Below are 23,959 nucleotides of genomic sequence, written 5' to 3'. Positions count from 1 at the left end.
AAAACATGATAACGCAATTAGAAAACACGGGAGAGCTTGGTGTGGCACTTGGAAGGCGTCCTAGCCCGGTAGATGTTATTGACGAGATTGCTGTTGCTGTAACTGGCCATGATGCATCTACTCCAGGCAGTGCTGGTGCTCGCGCAGTGTCACGAGAATGGTCCATCCCATGTCAATAGTACGGAAAATTTTGCAGTCTGTACAAGATAAAGGCGGTGCAGCAACAGAAATAATATGATCCCCAGAAGCGTTCTAAATTTGCTCTTCATATCGAAATTGGTGATCTGTGGCCGGGCAGTACTTTATGGGGGAGTGACGAGGTTAGTTTTCGCTACAGGGTGCACTGAATACACGTAACTACCAAATTTAGGGTACTGTTAAACTGTGTTGTTCACGAAGAGGGTATTCGCCAAGTCTGATTGTGTGATGTGGGTTCACAAGCACCTTTACTGTCGGTCCATTCCTCTTTGAAGAGAGTGCACACAGGCGTGCTGTCAGGTGTACCATGGCGTCTGCGTGCTATCGACACGACCTCCTTGTACACCATGTGATTCCTGCTTTGGATGAGCGCAATAGTGTAGAAGCCATTTTTTAAATGTAAGATGGGCAACACGTCTTGTCACCTGCCCAGTGAAAGATCTGCTTAATGCTACCTTGCAAGAACGTATTATCTCCGTAATTTTTCTAAATGCGTGGACTGCAAGATCACCTAATCAGGATCCACGTGACTTTTGGCTCTTTGGGATATCTTAAATAACGTATCCACCACGGACACGTTCGGTCTCTATCTGATCTGAAGGCCAGTATAGAGGAACGCCTTGCACGGATTCCACCAGAGCTGCACATCCATACATGGATGCAGCATCTCGTCGGCGCCACCGGTGGTGATGCTGAACAACTTGTATGAGCGGCAGTTAATAATAAAATCAACATTAAGCCTTTCTCATTTGTCTGACCTTTTCTGTCCACGTCCCGCTCCTAATCCATTGTACATGGAAACATTTCTAAACGTTCCTCCTTCATTCTCAATGCCAGATTTACACGAGGTGGCCAAAATTGGAACAATTTTTTTTCCAGTGTAAATTGTTCCCACATTAATCCATTAGGGTAACTATCAATTTTCGATGTCATACGATAGTAACACCCCATATTGGACCTCCGTGAGTAGCTGTACTTTTTGTGTGGTGCATTAAGCACAGAAATTCTACGATTTCGTCAATACAGGTAACGTGGTAGATCTGTTACATAACCGACAAATAGAAATAATCCATAGCACAGCTTTTAAGAACATAAACTAAAAGTATGGATCTCCACGCAAGCCGCCCGCAGCTAGGGGTCTAGTGGCTAGCGTTGCTGCCTCTGGATCACGAAGTCCTATGTTCGATTCCCGGTCGGGTCGGAGATTTTCTCTGCTCGGTGACTGGGTGCTTGTTTGTCCTCATCATTTCATCATAATCTGGGACGATGGTAATAGGGGACAGTGAAAAGATTGGGAATCTGTAGGGGCGCCGATAACATCGCAGTTGAGCGCCCCAAAAACCAAATATCATCGTCATACAAGCAAGCCGCTCGAGACTCCTCCCCTACTTCTCCTAAGGGATATGCTTACCTAATACTTGATCGATAGGTTCTTTGTCAGCAATTAGAGGAACAAATGGTTACCTCGGGACATAGGCCACAATTACTTGAATAAATTACATGGTATGAGGAATGTTTTGAAATTGCCAAAATTGTACTGGATGTGTGACCTGTCCTCTTCATTAACTGGCTCTCCCAGATGCATCATGACCCTCAGGGAAGTCCAGAATGTTAAAAAAGCCAGTGCTGGGTTACCTACTTATCAGTACAAAGAGAATATTGTCGAGTCAAATTTTTAAGTATTTCACAAGTGAGCCTGAAGATGACTTGTTCGGCTGTTAAGCTACCGCATTAAACGGGATTACATAAGGTGGCAGTTGTTTAATTCCTGTGAATCAGCTGAGTATGTGAAGGTTGTTTAGGCCCCTGTGCCCCTTCTAAGCGTCTTATCGACGGGCGCTGCTTGGAAGCCGTGCCCAAAAAACCTGATTGCTTCACGCTGGCTGTTTATCTTAATCCGTGGTACGGTCGGAACGAGGGAATAACATCTCTGACAATGACGCCAAGATTTACGGCCGGGCTTCACAAAGGCTGCCGATCAACGTTATCTGCTCGCCCATCGCCGCAATAACACAACGACGAAAGAGCCAGAGAGATCGACTTAATTGCGCTTGTCAACATAATCCCTGGTCTGAAGGGTGTCTCAGCGGCGGCGCCGCCGCAGCGAGTGTTGCGGTCGCGTGATTCGGACTACACAGCTGATTCTCAGAACGCGTAGTAACGGGAAGGATGGCAGTGTCAACGATTGTACGGACAATACTCACGATACGCAACTTTTGTGATCTGACGTGTACGTGATATTGAAATACTTCACCAGGAAACACTGTATGTCAAAGTATGAGGAGGTATGATGCAATATGACTGGGTTATTGCACGTATTCGATACTTCAAGCAATAGTCAATGCTGCACCATACACTGCTGAGTTGATGGTGTGGGTGTAGATGGAACAGCTGGTGATTAGAGGAAGAAAGTAAAAAAATTATATCTCTAACGATGACGGATGGGCCATGCCCGATTAATGTTTTTCTTGATTCTTCGAACACTTGGCACTTACTAGCCTGATTTCTTATTATAGTGACCTAGAACATCTTTGTTACAAAGAATGTAATGCTGTTCTTTACTAGGTCATGGGTGCTTATTTCTGAAGTGAAACCAGTTTTTGTAACACTTTAGCCTCTATTTGAATCCTTGAGAACGCTGCACGCAGCTTACTAGCCGACAAACACGACATAGCCCCGGTATCCATTTTGCCACTTTTCTATTAGAAACGAAAACAAAAACAGAACTGCGTTTGAATATAGTTTAATATCGAAAAAAATTCATTTCCACGTCTTCGTGAAAATACCTCTGAACTTATGAAACAGTCGTACCAAGAAATAGGCGTAATGTGCAGTATCCAAATTAAGAAACACAGCATACAAAATACAAATTCTCTGTAATGATTATTCCTGTATGTAGGGCGCAGCTGCTTCACGTGTCTACAAAACGATTTTGTAAGCATCTCTGTAGCGACTGTAGGAGTGTCTTAGTAGTAAAGAATAAATGTATTAAAACTTCATGCACGACGAGGAATTTTTTCACGCACCTCACTGTTTATGACGTCATATATTTTGAAATGAATGTCGTACAATGATATAAGCACATTCAGATGCATGAAAATCTGTCACATCATGCATAGCAATTATATTTATTACTTGTTTGCTACTAACTCTATTCGTAACATATTTTGAAGACGGTAATAAATTTAAACGCCATACATGATGTGACAGATTTACATGCATCTCAGTATTTATGACGTCATATCCCGATATATGTCATAAAATGGTATAAATTCGTTGATACATTCAGCGGCGTATGTGGATACTGGGTGCAAAATATGTTGCGAACGGAATTAGTAACAGAGAAGTAATAAATTTAAACGTCATGCACAAAGCGAAAGTTTTTCACGGATGTCAGTGTTTATGGCGTCATATCTCCTGAATTATATGTGATGTTGTTGTTGTGGTCTTCGTATTTGCATTTAGCGGCATTTATGGATATTGCCTGAGAAATTTATTTCAAGTAGAGTTAGTAGCAGAAAAGTAATAAATTTAGATGTCATCCATAATGCCCTAGTTCTTCACGCATATCGTTGGTTTTGACCCCATATCTTCTGAAGTATGATAGACAGGTGGTTCTTACCCCTCAGCGATTGTTGTCTGAGAGTGAGATGTGTGCTGCGCTTGGTAGAAATCTTTCCAGTGATTTAGGAGGAGGTGTAGAACATACACACCTACATAAATCCATTTTCACTAATTGTATGGATTCTCATGTGGTTTAACTTAAATATTCTGCAAATTTAATTGTTGAAAATAATCGAATCGTGTGCAGTTTAGAAACCTACCTCGAGGAAATGAAGGTTGTTTGACTGCTCTACCTCGTCTCATTGTTTGAATGCGTAGAATAATGTTGTGGTTGTATCACTTGCATACCAGCGTTAAAAAAAAGAAAAAATAGTTGTAAAAAAGCTCTACGGACTGTTTTGGATGTAAGTTGGCGAACAGGACAAGAATTATCTCCCAAGAGATGTTGTAAGTCACGTGCTACACTCCTAAAAGGACCGGCTAAAAGGATCAAGTCTCATGACCTTCCCCGTTCCCATGATCCCGGACCACTCAATAGACAGTTATTTTCGTCTGAGAAACATAACTGAAATCACGTCGAAAACGAGTAAACCTTACCATCTCCTATAAGCCCTGAGTGTCACAGTGAAGAATTACGCATGGCAGTGCCTCTTGAGATTGTGACAATGTGTGAAAACGAATGGAGTGACGAACACAGAAAAGCAAGTGAAGCAGGTACTCATGCCGTCCTAACATTTCGTTGGCACTCTGAATCAAATGAGCCAGACTTTTGGTCTCTAGTGGATCTCAACCAACTCGGTTCGTGATTCGAATTTCTCGAAACAACAGCCTGAACTTTAGCCTTCGCAGTTAAATGAATGAAACAGTTCTTCTAAGAGACACGAAAGTGACCGTTCATCGTGACCACCATGGTATTTTTTTTCTGAATATTTCTCCAACGCGGGCGACATGTATTTTTGTCCTGAAATCGAGTCTATTATGTAGACTCTTGACCTTTATTTCAGTATTCACAGGTTCGAGCAAAAGTAGTCTGAGGGCAGTACTTCTCTGCAATTGGAAGAAATTTCCTTCTGTTCTGTTTGATAACGTAGTTAATCTGAAGGAAGCCAACAACAATTTCAAATTGCTATTCACACTTACACAATACGAAAAATACAAATGGCGTAGATGTTGAAATCTCAGAGTACTTGCAGCTTTTCTGGTACGCAGCTCGGGTACACGAAACACTCCTACTTTCTGTGAGAGTAAAACAGTGGGGACGGAAGAAAACGCCACAGCCTGGACAGAATATTGTGGGGAACGCCACTTCTACTGAGCACACAAATGTGTATCGATCTCCGCTGCACATCAAACTGGGTTCTCGTCAAAAACTTTGTGAAAGTCATAATTCATGCACTTGCGACAGAAATTTCCAACGATCAGTGAACTAAAAACCGAGGGGTAGTTTTAGCTCCGCAAATTACGGAATTAATGTGTGATGGAAATGATTTGCTGAGCGACGTCGCAAGAACTGTATGACTAACTTTCATTACTGTCTTCAAGAGCATTTTAAGCAACTATCACACTATAGGACAAGAATTACTGACGTCATACCGCCTTACGCGAGACAAAATATCACTTAAACTACATTTCTTGAACGATCACTTCGACTTGTTCCATCATAACCCTGGCACCGTTAGTGACGAACAAAGACAATCGCTCCCTCTGGTTATTTGTGAAATTGAAGAGAGTTATGAAACGAAAGGGTGTACCGCAGTCTTGTCCTACTGTAGTTGGTCCTCACAAAGTGACATTCCTGAGACAAAATATCGCAGGAAATTGCAAAGGAAATGTTTATTTACTCTTATGTTACTCACTTCTTTGATTCTTGTATACCCTGATAGCATTTCTTTTTTTTTTTTTTTTTTTTTTTTTGCCGGTTGTTCCAAGAGCATGTCATTTTGCCAGATACATGTAATTCGTAGGCTGCCGTAAGCATTTACGAAAATCGTCATTCAATGAAACCTACATCAGGTACAGAAATTCTGAAATTATACCTTTATTCGAGAGGGAATTATCTTCCAGAAACAGTTTGTATTCTTCCCGTAACGTAAAAAAATTTTTGTTGAACAAAATTCGCAGAGTTAAGGCACCAGTCGCGTTCCTGCAAACTAGGGCAATTTGCATTTACGTGTCTGTACATCTGCTAACTGTCAAGTGTTGTATTCTCGAAAACGAATCTCATAAACAACTAACCTATGCAGTCCTGTGCATGTTAGAAGTATGTTTTCTGTAATGCTTGTTCGTGGCTTTATATTTTTCTTCAGTTTGCTGCCAGATGTTAGAACCATGTGGACATAATTCATTGCTAGCCTTTAGAACTGCATGAAGTAGGCGTCACATTCGTATGAAGCGTACTACCTGTTTGGACATGCAAATTATTAGCAGTTCAACGCAACAGCACAAAATATGAGGGGCAGCCAAATGAAAGCTGAACACCCGCCACAACGGGACCATGGAACGGTTCTAATAAATGTAATCACCTCGCTCATTGCGGTATTTATCCCACTAGGAGACGAGACAATCAGTTCCTTGGTTCGTAGAACGCTATCGGTTGCTGAGATTCACAACCGCATCCGTGCTTGCACTTCCTAGTCCGATTGAAAAGGTCACCAAAAATGTGAAAATCACACAGAGGAGGACCTGGGCTGTACGGAGGGTGTTCCAATATTTCCCAGCCAAGTCGCTGAAGCGTACCCTTCATCCAGTTGGCCTTGTGCAGGCGGGTATTATCGTGTAAGAGGATGATTCTGTCGGACGGCATTCCTGGGTGTTTTAACTTTTGTGTGTCACAGCTCACTTATTCCATTGTCCCGTTGAAGCGGGTTTTCGGTTTTCATTTGGCCATCCGTTACCTTTAGGACTTGGAGGAACTCCATCTAAATTGTTTTTTGAGGAGATCACAATACGCTGAGAGTAAGAAGGAGAAACGCCTACCCCCATATGTCTGAATTCGACATCGTCGGGTGTAGAGACTGTGATTTATTGTTGCTCGCGTTGGTTGGGTTGCCATGCACATATGGAATCGGCAAGTTCAGGTCGGCCACACTGAACTGAAGGCAGGATTCCAGCGGCCGCACACGGCTAATGCGTCTGGATTACTACGAGCTTTAGGATCGGCGATTACTGGTGTGGATTCCAGTACCGTGGCAGCAAAGAGATACGTCGTTACAATGGAGAGCCCAAACAACAACACTGGATACAAGAGTGGCAATACGTCGTCTTTTGAGACGAGTCGATCATCGCAGTGCGCAGAGGCTTCGAAGAGAACGAACGCTGCCAGACTACAGTCTCCATCGTCACAATGGGCATAGCATCTGGTGTAATAATAAGGAATGGTATCGGACACACAACACAATCATCAACGATTCGTACACCCGTCATTTATGATGGATTAAGGTCGGTTGTTGCACGCTACCTTCAACGTCTCTTCAATGTTATGTTTCAACTAACAATAAGTAATGGAAGGACACGTGTTGCCCTTGTTGCCCTTATGAACCTCGATACTGAGAGTGTTCGACTGCCGAGAGCATTCTCTAGATGTTTCACGTTTTGAAAACATCTGGTCATGGCTTTCCGAGACTTTAGCTGCCACCATTCGCCAACCACCAGAATTAATTAACTCTGGCATAGAAGTGAAGTGTCGGGTGGTTATAATGAAAGTGCAGTTACTCATAGAGGTCCAGGATGGGCTGTAATTATCGTATGGCAGCGAAACTTGGTAGATATTGTAATGCGTTAACGTTGAACTGGTTTACACTGAAACAAGAATTAGTACCAATTTGGCCACCAGGTCCAAATCTGGCGCTGAGCACCCTTTGTATGACGGTGTGACATCCACAGTGTCATCTGGCAAACCGTAGCGTGAGTGAACACTATGGCTATCCAGAAGACAGACCGTGTGCTTATAGTGAAACTGTTTTATGCGAACAGCAGCAATTACAGCTCTGCATTGAGAGAGTATTGCTAACTGAGAGTGTTGCTAACTGGAAAGTCTGTGGCGAGACCTGATATCATTAAATGGCTTAAAGAAGATGGTTATGAAATTGTAAAATACAGGTAAGCGTGTTGTGGCACCTGGAAGAGGAAAGCGTCCTGTCCCAATGAAAGTTATTGACGAGGTTGCTGTTGCTGTAACTGACCACACAGCATGTACCCCGGGGAGTGCTAGTGCTCATCCAGTGTCAACACTAAGGGAAGTTTTGCGGACTATTTTACACTGGTACCTCTATAAGATCCAAAGCTGCAGCAACTGAAACCTCATAATCTGCAACAACGTTCTATATTTGGTCTTTGGTGTCTGCGGTGGATCGATCTTGACGACATGTGTCTGGTCAACATTCTATAGAGTGATGATGCACATTTTACGCTACAGGGTTCACTGAATACACAGAACTGCCGAATTTGGGGTTGTGCTGAATCGCGTGCTGTGCACGAAGAGCCAATGCACTCGCTGTATGTGATTGTGTGGCGTGGATATACAAGCACCTTTATTCTCTGTTCGTTCGTCTTTGAAGAGAATACACCGAGAGGGCCTGACAGGTGACCCGTGACGTCTGCACGTTATCGAGACCTCGCTGTACAGCATGGGATTCCTGCTATTGGAACGTAAGTGTGTGGAAACCACTGTTTTCATCAAAAATGGGGAAATACCTGACGTCTCTCGCCCAATGATAGATCTGCTCAATGCAACCTTCCACTGACGCATTACCTCCAGAGGTTTTCTAGATGCATGGCTTGTGCGAGAGTTGCCCCGAAAGCAATTTTTTCTTTAAAAATTGTTTACTGAACGTAATGATAATTACACACACGAAAGAATGGTATTTTATCTACACCCTCTATTTTTCCACTTAATCGGGCCGGCCGCGGTGGTCTTGAGGTTCTAGGCGCGCAGTCCGGAACCGCGCGACTGCTACGGTCGCAGGTTCGAATCCTGCCTCGGGCATGGATGTGTGTGATGTCCTTAGGTTAGTTAGGTTTAAGTAGTTCTAAGTTCTAGGGGACTGATGACCACTGTAGTTAAGTCCCATAGTGCTCAGAGCCATTTGAACCATTTTTTTCCACTTAATCTCCATCCCGTTCTATGGCCTTCCTGCAGAGTGAAGCCAGGCTGTGTACACTGTGTCTGTACCAACCCTTTCCTGGTGGCCAGTGATTCACTGTGTGAATTTTTTTTGCTGATTGATAGATGCAGCACCCATTGCCAAGTCGTAATGCGTCTGTCCTCAGTTCGCTGCAACATGTAAAGTGTGACAGCCGTGGATAGTCTCCCTGGCCGCTGCAAACCGTGGAGCTCCTCCTTAGACTTTACATAAGCGATTGTGAATATTCTCCACAGTTTCTTTCCCTGCAGTGAGACATTCAATGACGGCACGTTGCTTGTAACGTACATCACTTACAGACGCCATTTTGAAACTGTCCTGCAGCTACGCTATCTGCCGAAAGTGGCGGAAACTTGGCAGGTTCACTCAGGAGACTTCAAATCACACATACGCAACGTTTCGCATTCGTAGCATTGTTTTCGACCGAAAAAAATGCGGTGCATTAATTTCTGGGCAACCCTCGTCCGATCAATTTATTTGAATCGGTTAGTTTTGGTTCTGGGGATATCTAGAAGAACGCGTTTACGAAGAACACAGTCTGTCTCTCTCTACCAGATCTGAAGGCCAGTACACAGGAGTATGTCGCTCAGGCTCCACCAGAGCTGCTGCGAGCAACTGTTGATCACGTCTTTTCACGGATGCAGCATCTAGTCGAGGCCTCCGGTGTTCATATAGAACGAACTGTGTAAGCGGCGGTTTATAATAAAATCAACAATATGCCTTTCGCACTTGTTTGAGCTTTTCTGCTCACGTCCTGTTCCTCTTCCATTACATATGGAAATATTTCTATACGTCTTTCTTGCATTCACAGCGCCAGATTTGTTCGTGGTGACCAAAATTGGAACCAATTATTTTCAAGAGCAGGCAACGGCCTTGCCGCAGTGGCTACACCGGTTCCCGTGAGATCACCGAAGTTAAGCGCTGTCGGGCGTGGTCGGCACTTGGATGGGTGACCATCCAGGCCGCCATGAGCTGTTGCCATTTTTCGGGGTGCACTCAGCCTCGTGATGCCAATCGAGGAGCTACTCAACCGAACAGTAGCGGCTTGGGTCCAGAATACCATCTTAACGACCGGTTAGAGCGGTGTGCTGACCCCATACCCCTCCTATCCGCATCGTCCTCGGAGGATGACACGGCGGTCGGATGGTCCCGATGGCCCACTTGTGGCCTGTAGACGTAGTTGTGGTTTTTCCAGAGGAAATCGGTTCCGCATTAACGCATTAGAGTAACTACCTGTTTTTGACGCCATATAACTACGAGGGCAGTTCAATAAGTAATGCAACACATTTTTTTTCTCAGCCAATTTTGGTTGGAAAAACCGGAAATTTCTTGTGGAATATTTTCAAACATTCCCGCTTCGTCTCGTATAGTTTCATTGACTTCCGAAAGGTGGCAGCGCTGTACGGAGCTGTTAAAATGGCGTCTGTAACGGATGTGTGTTGCAAACAACGGGCAGTGATCGAGTTTCTTTTGGCGGAAAACCAGGGCATCTCAGATATTCATAGGCGCTTGCAGAATGTCTACGGTGATCTGGCAGTGGACAAAAGCACGGTGAGTCGTTGGGCAAAGCGTGTGTCATCATCGCCGCAAGGTCAAGCAAGACTGTCTGATCTCCCGCGTGCGGGCCGGCCGTGCACAGCTGTGACTCCTGCAATGGCGGAGCGTGCGAACACACTCGTTCGAGATGATCGACGGATCACCATCAAACAACTCAGTGATCAACTTGACATCTCTGTTGGTAGTGCTGTCACAATTGTTCACCAGTTGGGATATTCAAAGGTTTGTTCCCGCTGGGTCCCTCGTTGTCTAACCGAACACCATAAAGAGCAAAGGAGAACCATCTGTGCGGAATTGCTTGCTCGTCATGTGGCTGAGGGTGACAATTTCTTATCAAAGATTGTTACAGGCGATGAAACATGGGTTCATCACTTCGAACCTGAAACAAAACGGCAACCAATGGAGTGGCGCCACACCCACTCCCCTACCAAGAAAAAGTTTAAAGCCATACCATCAGCCGGTAAAGTCATGGTTACAGTCTTCTGGGACGCTGAAGGGGTTATTCTGTTCAATTTCCTTCCCCATGGTCAAACGATCAACTCTGAAGTGTATTGTGCTACTCTTCAGAAATTGAAGAAACGACTTCAGCGTGTTTGTAGGCACAAAAATCTGAACGAACTTCTCCTTCTTCATGACAACGCAAGACCTCACACAAGTCTTCGCACCCGAGAGGAGCTCACAAAACTTCAGTGGACTGTTCTTCCTCATGCACCCTACAGCCCCGATCTCGCACCGTCGGATTTCCATATGTTTGGCCCAATGAAGGACGCAATCCGTGGGAGGCACTACGCGGATGATGAAGAAGTTATTGATGCAGTACGACGTTGGCTCCGACATCGACCAGTGGAATGATACCGTGCAGGCATACAAGCCCTCATTTCAAGGTGGCGTAAGGCCGTAGCATTGAATGGAGATTACGTTGAAAAATAGTGTTGTGTAGCTAAAAGATTGGGGAATAACCTGGTGTATTTCAATGCTGAATAAAACAACCCCTGTTTCAGAAAAAAAAGTGTTGCATTACTTATTGAACTGCCCTCGTACATCCCGCATTGGACATCTGCGAGTATCTGCACTTTAATTATAACCACCCAGTAGCATGGAATGGCTTAGCGGTGTCTATCATCCAAGCTCAGTTCGACTCTGCCCTTATATATCTCCAGATAACTTACAAATTTAACTGAGTGTTTCCCACTGTAACGTATCCGCACAGCAAATAAAATTTCTCTGCCACCGTTGCTTGCTGGTGCTGCTAGCTGTGCAGGTGAGCTGACCTGCCTGTCGGAGAGGCTGAGCTGCGCCGCGAGCACCCGCCGCTCCTCGGGGCTGAGGTACTTGTGTCCGCAGAACCTGCGCTCCAGCGCCGCCGTCTGCTCCGTGGTGAAGCGCACCTGGCCGCCCTTGCGCTTGGCGTGCACGTGCTGGTGGTGGTGGTGGTGGTGCCTGGACAGCAGCCCGCCCAGGTGGCAGCTGGCACCCACTGGGCTCCAGAAGCGGCCGCCGGCGTCTGCAACAGGCGTCCACACTCAGGCACTACACTGCATCACTACGTCTACAGTTACGAAGGTGGTTTGGTAAGTCTGATAATTTCCACCAAAGAGTGCAAAATTTTTGTTCCACCTTCATGGCTGGTAGCCTTGTTCCTATAAAGAATTTCAACAATGTACTGCGTGCAGTTCGTTGTTGACAGCCGTTTGAATTTGTGTGTCAACTGCGACTGCAAATTAAGAAAACAGAGTTTCCTACTGTTGTGAAACATTTTTAGTTGTAGAGGTGGCCTGCCACCCAAATCCAAACACAACTGTACAAAGTTCACACGGACTCTGCACTATCACTGAAGACCATTTACTTCCGGATTAAGAAATTTCCTTTACAGAAGCTCGAAATTTAGCGCGGAGTTCAATGCGAGACGTCTATAACAGTTTACACAACGAAACTTTGTCTCGAAACCTGGCAGAAAATCCAAAGAGATTCTAGTCGAATGTGAAGTATGTTAGCGGCAAGAAACAATCAATGCCTTCTCTGCGCAATAACAATGGAGATACTATCGAAGACTGTGATGCCAAGGCAGATTTACGAAACACAGCCTTCCGAAATGCCTTCACAGAAGAAGACGAAATAAATATTCCAGAATTCGAATCGAGAACAGCTGCCAACATGATTAACGTAGAAGTAAATATCCTCGGAGTAGTGAAGCAACTTAAATTACTGAATAAAAGTAAGTCTTCTGCTCCAGACTGTATACCAATTAGGTTCATTTCCGAGTATGCTGATGCATTAGCTCCATACTTAACAATCACATACAACCGTTCGCTCGACGAAAGATCCGTACCCAAAGACTGGAAAGTTGCACAGGTCTCACCAATATTCAAGAAAGGTAGTAGGAGTAATCCACTAAATTACAGGCCCATATAATTAACGTCGACAAGCAGCAGGATTTTAGAACATATATTGTTTTCGAACATTATGAATTACCTCAAAGGAAACGGTATATTGACACACAGTCAACATGGGTTTAGAAAACATCGTTCCTGTAAAACACAACTAGCTCTTTATTCACATGAACTGCTGAGTGCTACTGACAAGGGATTTCAGATCGACTCCGTATTCCTGGATTTCCGGAAGGCTTTTGACAGTGTACCTCACAAGCAGCTTGTATTGAAATTGCGTGCTTATGGAATATCGTCTCAGCTATGTTACTGGATTTGCGACTTCCTGTCAGAGAGGTCACAGTTCGTAGTAATTGACGGAAAGTCATAGAGTAAAACAGAAGTGATTTCAGGCGTTTCCCGAGGTAGTGTTATAGGGCCTTTGCCGTTCCTTATCTATATAAACGATTTGGGAGACAATCTAAGCAGCCGTCTTCGGTTGTTTTCAGATGACGCTGTAGTTTATCGACTAATAAAGTCATCAGAAGATCAAAACAAACTGCAAAACGATTTAGAAAAAACTATATGAATGGTGCGAAAAGTGGCAGTTCACCCTATATAACAAAAAGTGTGAGGTCATCCAAATGAGTGCGAAAAGGAACTCGTTAAACTTCGGTTACACGATAAATCAGTCTAATCTAAAATCCGTAAATTCAACTAAATACTTAGGTATTATAGTTACGAACAACTTAAATTGGAAAGAACACACAGAAAATGTTGTGGGGAAGGCTAACCAAAGGCTGCGTTTTATTGCCAGGGCACTTAGAAAATGTAACAGACCTACAAAGGAGACTGCCTACCCTACGCTTGTCAGTCCTCTTTTAGAATACTGCTGCGCGGTGTGGGATCCTTACCAGATAGTACTGACGGTGTACATCGAAAAAGTTCAAAGAAAGGTAGCACGTTTTGTATTATCACGAAGTATGGGAGAGAGTGTCACAGAAATGATACAGGATTTGGGCTGGAAATCATTAAAAGAAAGGCGTTTTTCGTTGCGGCGGCATGTTCTCACGAAATTCCAATCACCAACTTTCTCCTCCGAATGCGAAAATATTTTGTTGACACCGACCTACATAGGGCGGAACGATCACCACGATAAAATAAGGGAAATCAGAGCTCGTACAGAAAGATATAGGTGTTCATTCTTTCCGCGTGCTATACGAGATTGGAATAATAGACAATTGTGAAGGTGGTGCGATGAACCCTCTGCCAGGGTCTTAAATGTGATTTACAGATTATCCATGTAGATGTAGATTTAGATGGTCGGGCAAGTACCGATGACGAAGCGCGCTCCGGCTGTGCCAGTGAAGTCACCACAAAGAAAACTACTGACTATATCCATGATACGGTAATGCAAGATCGACGAATAAAAATTCGTGGACTGATGAGACTGTAGGCATCTCAGCTGAATGAGTGCATAACATCCTGCATGCAGAGTAGCCCATGAATAAGCTGTGTGCGAGGTGGGTGCCGAGACTGCTTACAGTCGATCAAAAGCACACTCAGCACAACATTTCAATACAATGTCTGCCGTGTTTAATCGCAGCCCATGACTTTCTGCGGCGATTTGTGACTGTTGATGAAAACTGTATCCATCATTACACGTCAGAGTCCAAAGAGCACTCAGAACTATGGGTAAAGGCTGGTGAGATACACCGAGAAGGCAAAGATCATTTTGTCAGCTGACAAGGTGGTGGCCACTGTTTCTTCGGATTGCCCCAGAAATTTCTCATAGATTATCTGGAAAAACGCGGAACCATAACTAGACCCTACTATGCTTCATTGTTGGATCATTTGAAACTTGCGATGGCTGAAAAAACGCCAAAGTTGGCATGAAAAAAGTGCTCTTTCTCCAGGATAATGCACCATGCCGCACATCAGCGACAACAATGGCGGAACTGCATGAATTAAGCTTTGAATTGGTTCCTGGTTCACCCTACTCACCAGACATAGCCCCAAGTGACTTCTTCCTGTTCCCTAGTTTGAAACTTTGGCCTGCTCGGAAGAAATTTACTCCAAATTAGAAAGTGATAGTTGCCAATAACCTTCGGAAAAGAAAAGCAGGATAACAGTTCATCGTAAACAGGAAAATAGTCACACACAAAAACACCACACTCAAATTCCCACTGAAGCAATTCTAGTCCGTCACCAAGTTTACTTGGTTGGTTCAACCTATCTCCAGCTAACTGTTGGATGCATGACCTGATAAAAGGCTTCTATCTGCCTAAGGCCGTCGTGCACACTCACTAAAGCGCCCCACTCGCCCAGAAAATCGGAACAGCCTCGATCAGAATTCCGATTTGGTTGATCAATAACTATGACTGAATACCGACTTCTAAAGCACACTTGGAAACACCGTCTCCACCCGAGATGCAAGAAGACCAGCTTCCTACAACTGACGAGGGCTGTTAACCAACTCATTGCCTCGTGAGTTTCTATTAGCAGCAAGGAAACAAATCCTCACTGCGTAGCAACAATGTGTAATTAGTTATCACTACCCGGAGATGCAAGTGGTGCACAGTACTGGGGCACTGGTTACCGGAGGTGCAGATTGGGGGCAATGCTGAGTAGACGACCTATCATTAAGCTAATGATATCGGCAAGTATGGTAATAAGTGAAGATTTTACAAAATGATTTGTTTTTGCAAACCAAGAAAAAAATGAACATCCCAATGATGTTTTGAAGAGTAGGACTGGTTTGGCTAGTCACCTTAACTTCAACATCAACTGGGGGCAAAAATGTATCGCTCCCACCCAGAGGATGGATAGATGTATATCATATTCTATGTTAACAAATTTCTTAGAGAAATTGTGATTTTCTGCTCTTCACTCTTGTAATAGTTTTAGAGGGGAAGATGACGCAGTGTTTCAGCCACTGGACATGCAATTGGAGGGAGCAGATCTCAAGACCCCGTTGCGCCATCCAGATTTAGGTGAAGTCATCCACATGTTGCCTGCGGATCTTGTTGCGATGAAGAACACCTCCGCAGATCACTGTAACTGCTCGCTGACTGACACACACTGTCTTTTTTCCGTTGCTTCAACCGCATCGAGTCGTGTTGCCAGTCCCATTGTCACTAGTCACGCTGATGTCACGCGGCGTGATGTCCAACTCTCTATGCAGGACTCGGAGACCTCTGGCAACGTGCTCCGGCACTTTCATTATTTCCACTAAGTAGTTAACGTGTTATATTATTTTATCTGGCCCGTCCTATAAGTTTTCCAGAGCAGTGTATATATAGAAGTAGTAAGAGGATTTGATGTCTTTCGAGGTACTCCCTCCTGGACAACATCGGTGGGGGCCTGAAACCGTTCCCACAGTGCGCGCAGAATGCCGTGGCTGCTGGGTGCGCAGTCGGTTGAGGAAGTGTTGGCAGAGCGACAGTGGTTGGGGGATCGCTCAGAGCGCTGTAGGGGAAACGTCGGGCGCTGGAGTGGAAAGTGCCGTTCTAAATTGAAGCATACGCTCATATTTTTTGTAAAGATTAAATGGGACCCCTCCACGCCCATACTTGCATGGTGACCATTAAAAAAGACCTACTGTCACATCTACTTTCGTTAGTATCCAAAAAAGAATTCGAACAAAAAATGCAGTTTTTTATTTTCGCCTGGTCTGTTAACCATTTGTAACTTTCAGAGAAGCATCATGAGTGGCGAATTTTGAGTAAAACCTTCTCATTTCTCTGTTTACCATGTCAAAATTTGCTTTTTTTGTCAAAATACAGCGGAGTTTACACTGTTGCGCTTCACTAATTGTTGTGCAGACACAGCTGCGGGAGAATTCTGAAACAGTAGTTTATTAAGTGAGAAACCGAGGAAATGTGAAGTCAGTAGCTTATGAAACAGCACATACATGGTACCAAAAAACTTGTTTGTTGTTCCAAAACCCATAGCATTTCTCCTTTCCCCAGCTATTGATGGTCCTTAAAAACTACATTCTTTCGCCGAAAAAGTTTGTAGTTATTGGAATAACACGGTAGATAAAGAAGTTTTACATAATAACGATATGGTAAAATACTCTCCTCTTTGCGTGCTATCATTTGCCAAAATCTCATTTCGATATCAGAAACTGTTTATGAAATATGAGGAATGTCGTACGTATTTGACTCTGGCTTTATCGATGGAGCGACGTGATCGCAAATGAATGTACTACATCAGATCAATTTTCTCGAGATTGGTGAAAGATAGGTAACTCTATCCAAGTCTAAAGAAAAATTCAATATGTTAGTTACATTTCATACACAGCAACATACACTACTGGCCATTAAAATTGCTACACCACGAAGAACCGTGCTACAGACGCGAAATTTGACCGACAGGAAGAAATTGCTGTGATACGCAAATGATTAGCTTTTCAGAGCATTCACACAAGGTTGGCGCCGGTGGCGACACCTACAGCGTGCTGACATGAGGAAAGTTTCCAACCGATTTCTCATACACAAACAGCAGTTGACCGGCGTTGCCTGGTGAAACGTTGTTGTGTTGGCTCGTGTAAGGAGGAGAAATGCGTACAATCACGTTTCCGACTTTGATAAAGGTCGGATTTTAGCCTATCGCGATTGTGGTTTATCGTATCGCGACACTGCTGCTCGCTTTGGTCGAGATCCAATGACTGTTAGCAGAATATGGAATCGGTGGGTTCAGGAGGGTAATACGGAACGCCGTGCTGGATCCCAATGGCCTCGTACCACTAGCAGTCGAGATGACAGGCATCTTATCCGCATGGCTGTAACGGGTCGTACACCCACGTTTCGATCCACGAGTCAACAGATGGGGACGTTTGCAAGACAACAACCATCTGCACGAACAGTTCGACGACGTTTGCAGCAGCATGGACTATCACCTCGGAGACCATGGCTGCGGTTACCCTTGACGCTGCATCATAGACAAGAGTGCCAGCGATGGTGTAGTCAACGACGAAGCTGGGTGCACGAATGGCAAAACGTCATTTTTTCGGATGACTCCAGGTACTGTTTACAGCATCATGATGGTCGCATCCATGTTTGGCGACACCGTGCTGAACGCACATTGGATGCATGTATTCGTCATCACCCGGCTTGATGGTATGGGGTGCCATTGGTAACACGTCTCGGTCACCTCTTGTTCGCATTGACGGCACTTTGAACATTGGATGTTACATTTCAGATGTGTTATAACCCGTGGCTGTACCCTTCATTCGAACCCTGTGAAACCCTACATTTCAGCAGGATAATGCACGACTGCATGTTGCAGGTCCTGTACGGGCCTTTCTGGATACTGAAAATGTTCGACTGCTGCCCTGGCCAGCCCATTCTCCAGATTTCTCACCAACTGAAAACGTCTGGTCATTGGTGGCCGAGCAACTGGCTCGTCACAATACGCCAGTCACTACTCTTGATGAACTGGGCAGCTGTACCTATACACGCATCCAAGCTCTGTTTGACTCAATGCCCAGGCGTATCAAGGCCGTTATTATGGCCAGATGTGATTTTCTGGGTCCTGATTTCTCAGGATCTATGCACCCAAATTGCGTGAAAATGTAATCACATGTCAGTTGTAGTGTAATATATTTGTGCAATGAATACCCTTTTATCTTCTGCATTTCTTCTTGGAGTAGCAATTTTAATGGCCGGTAGTGTATTATGTAATATGCACCAAACGCAAAATCATAGCGATCTCTATTTTTCATTGTCTTACTTTGACGTAAATAACTATGACAATTAATGAAATGATGGGCACATCATCATGAACCTGACATATATAGCTGTAAGTAAAGCAAAACTGAAATTTTTTTGCCGAGTAGTTATTGTAAAACCGTTTGAGAAAGATTGCAGAGTGCGCGCCTCAATTCTGTCCTCGCTGTCCGGCCGCAAGGTGGAAAACGCATTTTGGCCTCCCCTTCCGAACAAACGAATGAACTCGCCCAACGCTTTGGACGAAAACTGGTCGTCGCTTTTCGACCACCGCGTCATGCGCAAGCTATACCTCCCTATTTTCTGGTCTTATTAACACATAAATTTTTAATTTTAGCCGTTAGTTAACTATTTTTGAGTTTCTTTGTATTTAAAGCTGTCAACTTGGTTAAAACTTCGTTACAATATTGTGAAACCAAGTAAGATTAATTTCATGGGCTCTAACATTCTGCGTGGTGTCTGTTTGTTCTAAGTCGTGTCTCCCTACCACTTTCGCGCAACGACGCTCTGAGTGTGTTTTTTAGGGAATTGACTAGTTTGAACCTGGGACCTGTTGCTGGTAAGGAGACACCAGACCATACGTGACATGTAGAGTTCAGAAGAGTTCAGTGAGACTAGCGATGAGATAATCAAATACTTAATGATTTCAGCGTCAGCTCCACTGCACTCCGTGTAAAAGAATCTTAATACTAACTAAATTTAGTGGAAGGGGTTCAAGGCTTTCCTATTTTTAGTTAGCTGGTAAAATAACGTCGAAAAAGCAGTTAAGTTTACCATTGGAATTTTTGTTCTACTCACAAAACATTGTTTATAAATTGCACTATCGATGAAAGGAAATATTTTAATACAGGATGATAAAAACCAACTGCGTTTAACAATAATGTGAACAAATATTCCCTGAATGGGTTTCCAAGTTCTACAATGGATCGGAGGATGACCTATGCCATATCACATCTATAATCTAGGTTTAAATTAAGTTTCATAAAAAGAGAAAACTATCTAAATGGTCTACAGTGACCCTCAATTATCTTTAATTACTTATTTAACTTGTCGTAAATTACAGTGGCTGATGTGGCTTCTCAATAATTATATAACAGAAAAATCATCGGGTTTCAGATTTTAACTTCACGTAGCAAATGTGAATACTATGAGCTTTAATCGACGATCGACACTAGTATTACGCAAAACGGCGGTGTAACAGATGAGACTTCTGCAGTTCTGAGTGAAGCTTTATGCGCTGTTATGCGGCATCGCGTGCGTTCATTACCTTGTCGTTGGTTAGGCAGCGTCAGGGCGGCGCTGCTCCTCACATCTCGCTGTCTCAGAAGCCACTCTCCCCTAATTTCTCCTTTATACAATTTACCGAAGTTGGTTTAAAAAAAGCTATCTGGCTGTGATTTCAATTGACCAATCAGGGTCTCAATGTTAACCTTAAGCTCAGCCTACAAAATTCTGTCTATCCAATGAGAAACGTTATACTTTTCGTGGTGGGGCAATGTTTTTAACGTTTGCAAGGAAACAGAGACGCGAAAAAGTCTCACGCTAAAACTTGCAGCTGGTGTGGCCCTTTTAGTGTTGTCGTAAGATCTATACTGTTCTTCTAGAGGGCTCTATCTTTCTGGCGGTCAGCTGGCGACGTGGTTGTCCGTCCCTTATCGTAGGGCCTCCTAGCCTACACAATTCTGCCCTCGGCTTCTGTTCTCGTTTCTCCTCTCGGAATTGCGTCTGTTTCACGGTGGGAAGGTATGGCATGCATTTAGGCGTTCTTGTGTTAGTCTGTGGTATTCCATTTGCTCACTCGTTGATCGTATTACTTTGGTTAATTTAATGTCAGGATTTATTCGGAGCTATGTGACATACTGCCGGATTTGCTATCATGTCAGGATTTTCATGGAAGGTGTTGGACTTGCCTGACACCTTACAGTGCAATTTATTATTGTGAAAGTGAAACCTGTTGTAACGCCGGAAATGCATATCCTCCTATTTCCATCTATTGTACTATAATTTGTTTTCCTTATTTTTGTTACCTGAATATATGGCATTTCTGTGTCTTTACATATTGTAATTGTTTTACTATACGTATATACATATATTTATGCATTTATGTCGATGTATAATTGGTTTGTTTCGTAAATATTATTTGTGTTTTTACGCTGGGTCTTGCCTAGGGAAAACTGCTATCGAACGATTACATCGATAGGTCGTGTGAAGACTCAAAGTGTGTAGGATCTTTGGTAGTGTTAACTCTGCCGCGTGGAGCGCGGGCAGTAGGAGTCTGGCGGGAGTAGCGAGTGGAGCAGGTGTTGTGTGAGGCTCCCGCGAGTTGCCGCGCTTTCGGGGTTTGGCAGCATGTAATTGCGCTCGACTCGCGATGATAGTTTCTGACATGGTGTCGCGGACGGGAAGCATTAGCTGGCGCACATCAAGAGCCCGTTTCGCCTGGTGACCGTGTCGAGAAGAAGGCGCGCCAACATCCAGCTTCTGCAACAGCGACGGCCGACAATGAGTGACTGTCGCCACCTCCTCGATCGACGGCTTCAAACCTTCAATCAACCAACAAGGAAGACTAAAAGCACGTAAAGTTTCAGAACTGTATGGCAGACCTCAGCTTTTCAAATTGTTCCATTTGCCTCGCAAAATTACAGCAACTTAGCATGAACCTTTGTTGCTCATTGTCCCAATTGCATTGCCAAGCAGGGTCCCTTCCTTTTCCGAAATGAACCCGAGTGTCGTTGAAATTCAAACGCCAGCATAATTCCATTTCACTGCTTTAATTTCAAAGTTCAATTTAAGTATTCATAGCTGGCTACAATAGTTAGATTACACAAGCACAAATTAAGAGTGCGAGTTTTGTTACCGTATTTTAGCTTACCTGTGACTGCAGCTCAGCTTGGTACGTACTAAATTTTACTATTGTTAATTGTTCAGAATCGTTTAATTCAAGTTCAAAGTTAAATCTCTTCTTTCTAAATTGCGTAGATTCAAGTAGCTTTAGAAATGATTGTTGAGGTAGTCCAAGACTAACTGTATTTCGATGTGCTTCAGAAAGAAAGCTCACTATTAACTTCAGTCACTAAATTAACTTTCGATTTTCCGGTTTCATTAATTCTTTTGCTAAATTAAGTGTAGCGAAATTTATTACTTCTGACAAACTTTCAGTTTTCACACTACACGTGTCAACCTTCAGTTGCCACGCTTCTAGTGCTAATTATATGTGTAATAACCTTTCTTTTTCAGTTATTATAGTAATTGTCCATAGGACTGGCGACCGTAATTTCCCCCAAATCTCAAATATCTAATTACCGCTAGTTGATTGTTAACGTAACGGCCGCACATTTACTTTCTTTATTAACTTTATCCCTATTTCAAAATTAATTTCCACCAGTTTCACTTGCATTTTTCCTTTAATTTAGATGTAACCCTTTCCTCCCTCTTTACCGACAGGTTAACTTCGGTGACGATTGCTTTTCCAAAATTCCCATTAGGTACACGCGGTTTCATTTTTCACTGTCATTAAGGTCGATAAGTGAGGGGGAGGTTACACTGTCTTAGTCACTAGGTGCGATGTCACATGTAAATGGCTCCCAAAGGCAGTGCGTGCGGTGGTCCCTAGGCTGGTAGCAGCGTACAGGCGAGAGCGTCTCGAGAGAGTATCTGCTTAAACACGGGCGCGCGCAGAGCTGGCCGGCAGGAAACGCGTCCACGGCTTGTGAGCGAGAGCGGCAGGCTCGCGCCGCCGCAATTGCTTCCTGCGTCCGCCGCTCCTGGCCGCCGGCCACCGTTTGCGCAAGTCTGCTGTCGGGCTGGGGATGGGAGGCGAGTGAACGGTGACAGGACTGCGAATGGCACAGTTTGCATCTACATGTGAGCAGTGCGAATCCAAAGTCCACCCATAAAATTTCGGACATTGTTCAGGGATACTTTCCTAATAGTATGATAAAAGGAACCCGTGGTCTTCGGTGCTTCGTTACAATGGAACTGCATTTCGTTTGATTTCTTACCCTCTTTTTCTCACTGTATCTGTACTGCACTGACGGAAGTAGTGCAACATGGCAAATGTCGACGGTATGCGCCGTGCGTCTTATTTGGAAACAGGCTTGTTCCTTTCAACGGATGCTGCTTGCTGCTGAAAACAGTAATGGCGAATTTATTCTTGACCCTTGTTCAGGTATTCAGTTCTCCACGGTTCTGTCTTGATTTGTTTTTCCGGCAGTGTTAGTTATACATTAACAATGATAAACAATGATACACAGAAGTAAGGATATAGCCGCGCGGAGTGGCCGCATGGTTTAAGGCGCCATGTCACGGATTGCGCTGTCCCTCCAGCCGGAGAGTCGAGTCCTCCCTCGGGCATGAGTGTCTGTGTTGTTCTTAGAGTAAGTTAGTTGACGTATTGTGTAAGTCTAGGGGCCGACGACCTCAGCAGCTTGGTCCCTTAGGAATTTACACACATCTGAACATTTTTTTTTAGTTTATTGGTGATGAGTTGGCTGATATTCACCTCAAGTATGGATTCACTAAAATTGACCCTAGAACACTAAAGGGGGGGGGGGGAGTTATGTGACATCTAAACCATTGTAAATTTCACTACTCAAAAGTTTAATCAAAGGAAGTCATAATTTATAGATTGCGCACAAGTAAATTAAAATTATTATTAGAATTTGAGCGGTACGTTACATATAAAATAAGTATAAAATGTCCTGTTTTACTCCCTGTAATGACAATTTTACAGCTTAAAATTTTGTGGGAAAACAACTCATAATTTATGCTATGCAATAGTTACAAATTATTATAATTATTATGACTCCGAGAGTACTTCACGCAAAAAATCAGTGGAGAGTTTTCTGCTTCTCTTCACCATCACCCTCAGATTCTTGATCAGATTCATTTGCTGCAGGCCGGCCAGTGTGGTCGAGTGGTTCTACGCTCTTTAGTCTGGAACCGCGCGACCGCTACGGTCTCAGGTTCGAATCCTGCATGGGGCATGGATGTTGTGATGTCCTTAGGTTAGTTATGTTTAAGTAGTTCTAAGTTCTAGGGGACTGATGACCGCAGATGTTAAGTTCCATAGTGCTCAGAGCCATTTGAACAATTTTTTTCATTTGCTGCTTCAACGTACTCGTTGATATTACTGCTATCTCTGGACGCAACATGAAAATTTTCCTCTTCATTAAATTCTCCATTGCCTGTGTCTATCAGTTTCTTGAAGTAAATCACGCAGTATGTTAGTGTTAAAATCAAACTCAGGACCACCCAATATTACGGTAATATCAGCTGCAAAAGACGAGATTTCTACTGAAGACGGCCAATGAGATACAAGCTGACGCCCTTCCAACTGTTACTGCGTGATATTTCATGTACGATACCACAAACAGATAAATTCTGAGCTATAAAACGGGCA

The 23,959-nt window shown here is 43.8% G+C and overlaps 1 protein-coding gene and 1 pseudogene across 1 annotated transcript in view; one reads left to right on the top strand and one right to left on the bottom strand.

Moving 5' to 3' along the window:
* Positions 1-23,959, bottom strand: part of LOC126481848 (hematopoietically-expressed homeobox protein HHEX) — a 160,955-nt gene that overhangs the window by 31,831 nt on the left and 105,165 nt on the right. Inside the window, exon 2 of the mRNA XM_050105808.1 lies at positions 11,732-11,964. Coding sequence (XP_049961765.1) covers positions 11,732-11,964 — 233 coding nt within the window. The remainder of the gene's footprint in view (positions 1-11,731; positions 11,965-23,959) is intronic.
* LOC126482725 (5S ribosomal RNA) lies at positions 9,767-9,884 on the top strand (annotated as a pseudogene).

The sequence above is a fragment of the Schistocerca serialis genome, chromosome 5, assembly GCF_023864345.2.
Source record: "Schistocerca serialis cubense isolate TAMUIC-IGC-003099 chromosome 5, iqSchSeri2.2, whole genome shotgun sequence".
In the NCBI taxonomy this organism is placed as follows: Eukaryota; Metazoa; Arthropoda; class Insecta; order Orthoptera; family Acrididae; genus Schistocerca; species Schistocerca serialis.
This window is presented reverse-complemented; position numbering and strand designations above follow the sequence as displayed.